This window comes from Zeugodacus cucurbitae, chromosome 5 (genome assembly GCF_028554725.1).
Source record: "Zeugodacus cucurbitae isolate PBARC_wt_2022May chromosome 5, idZeuCucr1.2, whole genome shotgun sequence".
Classification (NCBI taxonomy): Eukaryota; Metazoa; Arthropoda; class Insecta; order Diptera; family Tephritidae; genus Zeugodacus; species Zeugodacus cucurbitae.
In genome coordinates, this window is record NC_071670.1 from 46,854,829 (window position 1) to 46,859,882 (window position 5,054).

Consider the following 5,054-nt stretch of genomic DNA (forward strand, 5'->3'; position numbering starts at 1 on the left):
CCATATTTCCGTTAAACCTCAACTGCGTTGTCCCATATTTTATACACAACACTATAATTTTACTTAATTGCATTGACCACTGACCTCTTTGCCTCTTCTTTTCACACGTTGGCTCTTTTTTGAACAAATTAAAACTCTGCTATGGTGGCCATTTTGAGCGAGGCTTCTTATTTATACAATTTCACTTACAGAAACGAAATCTGCAATTTTAAATCGAAATACTTCAACTATCGCACTTTTCACACTACACACAAAAACACAATTTAAACTTGCGAGCACAACAATTTAAACAATAAAACACTTTTAACCGCGCTATTAAATACATATATATATATTACTACACTTTATTATTTGTTTTTTGTAATTTTTCTTGGCAACCGCACGCACTAACTTCAGACCGAGTACTAACCGTTCGTTAATTTGTTCATTGAGTTCCGCAAGCTTTTCGGAAGTTAATAAACGAGTAGGTCGGTTTACTATAATCGTTTCCGTATAGATGTTGTTGTTGTAACACTAGCAAGGATATGCAACATTAAATTGTGCGCCATCTAGCGTAACTTTCGATGCTTCAAAGCAAACACATTACACATATATTCATTTAATTGAAATTCTCTTATTTGATCACAATTGAATTGGCTGATTTCTTTTTACCCACTTTAAATGTATCACAAAGCGCTATAAACACGCTTTAATGCATTACACACTCATTCTAATTTGTCATTGACTCTTCTTTAGCCGAAGCAATAAAAAGCTCTACTATTGCGGCCATTTTGAACGCATCTTAGCATTTATACAATTTTGCTTATGCATTGCCTTGGCGAATTTGCACTTCTAAATCGGAAGTCTTTATCTATTACACCTTTTACACTACACGAACCACAATTTAAACACGCGAACACAATAATTTGCTAAAAAATAAACATTTTGGTGTGGGTCCAACTTGCTTTATACACTTTGCTAATGTTTTTTGACAACCGCACGCACCAACTTCAATTCGACTACTAACCGTTCGCTAATTCGTTTGCGAATTTCGTTGAGTTCGAGAGCTTTTCGGAAGTTGATGAACGAGTAAATCGTTGTGCTACAATCGTTTCCGTATAGATGTTGTTGTTGTTGTAAAACTAGCAAGGATATGCAACATTAAATTGTGCGCCGTCTAGCGTAACTTTCGATGTTTCAAAGCAAACACATTACACATACATATATTCATTTAATTGAAATTCTCTTTTTTGATCACAATTGCATTGGCTGTTTTCTTTTTACCCACTTTGAATGTATCACAAAACGCTATAAACACGCTTTAATGCATTACACACTCATTCTTATTTAATATTGACTCTTCTTTGCCAAATGCAAAAAAAAAGCTCTACTATTGCGGCCATTTTGAACGCATCTTAGCATTTATACAATTTTGCTTATGCATTGCCTTGGCGAATTTGCACTTCTAAATCGGAAGTATTTATCTATTACACCTTTCACACTACACGAACCACAATTTATACACGCGAACACAACAATTTGCTAAAAAATAAACATTTTGGTGCGGGTCCAACTTGCTTTAAACACTTTGCTAATGTTTCTTGACAACCGCACGCAACAACTTCAATTCGACTACTAACCGTTCGCTAATTCGTTTGCGAATTTCGTTGAGTTCGAGAGCTTTTCTTAAGTTGATGAACGAGTAAGTCGGTGCTGAACTCGTTTCCGCACGGATGTTATTTGTGCTTTTTTCAATTTCGAAAAAGTGAGCATTAACTTAAGGATATTAGTTGGAACTACTGGGCTTTTGTCAATTTTCGTACAAACCGGAAAGAAAACACACAATAAAACTTTTCGAATATCCAACACTGATCAATTTATTATACAGTGGAACTTCTCTAACTCGAATCACCATAATCCACAAAATTCCATGTGTATATTTTTTGTTTGCCTCCGTACAATATAGAGGGACTCTTTTAAAATTCTGCCTCGATAGTAGAATTTTAAATTTTGCATTATGTCCTGACCAAAAAGTTCGATTTATGGAAGGAAATTTGTAAGAAAGTTGCACTCTATTGCAAGAATTCGAGTTATGGAGATCTTCGAGTTATAGAAGTTCGAGTTATGGAAGTTCCACTGTATATAGTATATTTGACGATCTCTGCATAAGAGTATATTTTTATTCTTGATCAATCAAACTGCACAGACATTTCCTTGCTAGTAATAGTTATGCGGATGATATTCAGAAAACTGTTGCTAGTCATAAGCGATAGCAATACAATTATCCAAGCAAACTTTATTGCCGGAGTCATATTGCAATATATTACATGTAACGCTGAAATTCTACTCGGAGTACGATCACTACATCTATCCTTGTCACTACACTCAGTAGTTTTGAGGAAATTTCGCAACATGTATTATCATTGTGATATAATTGTCTGTGGTGAAATACTTGGTCAAGATTGATAAACCTCAATATCGCTGTTAGTAAAGTCGTGCAAACCACCGCCGAATACGGATCCTGTTGTTCAGTGATTGAAACAGTTACAAAAAAGTGAAATCTAATGGGGAAAATTTTATATGTAGCTTTATGTATGAACATGTCAAGTAAAATTGAATGTCCTTGCCCAGTAAAAAAACGTATTACACCCTGACATACTCAACATACATATGTTGACTCAACACCGCAAAAGAATTTCACACCTTTATCCTTTGTTATTATAAAGCTCATTTATTCCTCCAAAAAGTATTAAAAAGCGAAGATACGCTACTAACGAAAATGGCTATATTGCTCATTTAGAGCTCGAAATGGCTGAATAAATCATTAGTCCTTTATTACTCGATTTTGGTATTGACCCACATATTTTTTACTGTGTGATCCCTACATGAGTGGAAAACACTTGAATCTTAATATTAGATTACTATAATTACTAAAAAAGGCGCATACATCTATCTTTTTTAACTTTCAACTGCTATTTTTTTAAATTGAGATTATCATTAAAATATTACTCACACACAACTATTGAGCTTGAGTAAGCATCCAAGAAAGATTACCAATAAGAAAAACATATTAGGCAGAATCAACAAAAGATTTCATCATTCGTCCCATATTTGTATCTATGTAGTTTTGCTCCACCGACGTAAGACAGAAACTTCAAGAGGATTACTAGTCCTTTTTTCAAATATATTACTGAGTATGCTTAAAAAACAGAAATTATTTATCAAAACTGAGAAATCATGTAATATTATACTATATCGAAATTATTGATAATACAGCTCCAAATTCATGCCATCGTGTATTTCATCTGGAAAAATAATAGATACGTTTGACATAGTTATATGTAATGTATAACAATTATTCCAAAGCTACTTACAATCACATAAGCGTATAGGATCCTTATAGATAGTGTACCACTTTTTCAAAACAATTTTTTCCGATTTTGTGCCAGTCTGAGCGGCAATCAACTTTTTTAGATCGCCAATAGTGTCATCGGGATTGCATTTCACTCTAACCTAATATGAAATAGACTTCATCATTTTTCTAATACTTGTAACAATTTCATTTGCTTACTTTTTTTCCCAGTCGATCATTACAAGTAATTTCAATCATTTCAGATATCCAGTATAACAAAGATTTCCACAATTAACTCAATTGTAAGATCTTCCAAACACTTTGCATATAAATTTAACTAAATGACATTTGTCAAAAAGCCAGCTGACGGTTAACATATTTTGATGTCAATGTGTTTCAGTGTTGCTTTGTTGGTAAAGAATTATAACCGATAAACCTTTCATAAACTAAGCAAAGATTATGGTTTTATTTATTTATATGGCAATTATTAGGCGGTTGGAAATATTTACAACCTGTGGAGCCACCCCACTGTGGAATCTAACATCCTGTATAATATTAATTATTTACCCTAAACTTTTCGATGCCTTAATTGGAAAATATTTCTCGTCCCACAAATTACATTTCTGTTGATGACAAGTAACAACAAAAAATTGTTTTGTTTACGAACCACAGTAAAACATAACTCATATTTAAGTAAACATCGTATACATTTTCACAATCATATATAACTTCTTTTAATTTATTTAATTGAAGTCCGTGCCGAACTGGTGATGTCTATGATACCTTTCTTTCCATCACTGCGACCACAAATCGCCAATCGCATATGGTTCGAAATAAATACTCCACCTAGCGAAGATGATGTCTTGCGTTATGAGCGAGATCATGATAATTGGAAGGAATCTATTAAAAATGCGGCAAGCGATATCCCGCCGCTAGGTAAAGTGTTAACTAGACCTGGGCCAGAAACTGATGATGAGGATGGTAATTTGTACTCTATTCTCATACAATCAAAGGGTTATATGTTTTCGTTTATGCTTCCAGCTAACGATGACAGCGATGACTCGGATACCCATGATGATGATGATGATACAAATGATAGAGCTATCCCCGGTCAGCCAGAGCATTCTGCACTTTATTCACCCGGTGATGATGTAAATCCAATTAATGAAGATGTTGTGCCAACAACAGCCGACACTTTGTGAACCGGTTTTCCTATTTTTGTAACTGTTTAAGTTTGTTATGAATAATAATAATTACATAAATGTACAATTAACTAACGAAAACATTTTAATAAGCCAATTTCATATCGACAACTTAACATTTAATAGAACTTCAAAACCGAAAAAAACCAAAGACAATTTCATATCGACGACCGCAAAATACCTATTCGTCTGAATTTTATTGTTATTTATACGATCAAAGATAAGAAAACATCAGAAAAAGATCATCTGTAGATTTCAAAAATATGCCTTATGTAACATATTGTAAGAGTATACATATGTATGTTTTGGAGCTTGTTTAACAACTGTTTGTGGATGCCTTTAGGTTGCACATCTACATTTTGATAAACCAATTTCCTATCGATCACTAAACATTTAATAGAACTTAGAAACTGCAAAATACCAATTCGTCTGGTATTTTTGCGATATAATAAAAAAACCTCTGCAGGACTAATAACTGTTTGTGGATGCCTTTAGGTTGCGCTATGCCAGCTAGCGTGTAC

The 5,054-nt window shown here is 33.6% G+C and overlaps 2 protein-coding genes across 2 annotated transcripts; one reads left to right on the forward strand and one right to left on the reverse strand.

Annotated features, from left to right (window-relative positions):
• Window positions 1-3,142: 3,142 nt before the first annotated feature.
• Window positions 3,143-3,710, reverse strand: LOC105215454 (ubiquitin-like protein 5). Its single transcript, XM_011189378.3, has 3 exons — window positions 3,551-3,710; window positions 3,354-3,492; window positions 3,143-3,284 (listed from the first exon to the last, which is right to left on the reverse strand). The coding sequence occupies exons 1-3, from the start codon at window positions 3,587-3,589 to the stop codon at window positions 3,241-3,243; spliced, it is 222 nt and encodes a 73-aa protein (XP_011187680.1). The 5' UTR covers window positions 3,590-3,710; the 3' UTR covers window positions 3,143-3,240.
• Window positions 3,711-3,989: 279 nt separating this feature from the next.
• Window positions 3,990-4,614, forward strand: LOC105215453 (anaphase-promoting complex subunit 15B). Its single transcript, XM_011189377.3, has 2 exons — window positions 3,990-4,312; window positions 4,373-4,614. The coding sequence occupies exons 1-2, from the start codon at window positions 4,102-4,104 to the stop codon at window positions 4,531-4,533; spliced, it is 372 nt and encodes a 123-aa protein (XP_011187679.1). The 5' UTR covers window positions 3,990-4,101; the 3' UTR covers window positions 4,534-4,614.
• Window positions 4,615-5,054: the final 440 nt, after the last annotated feature.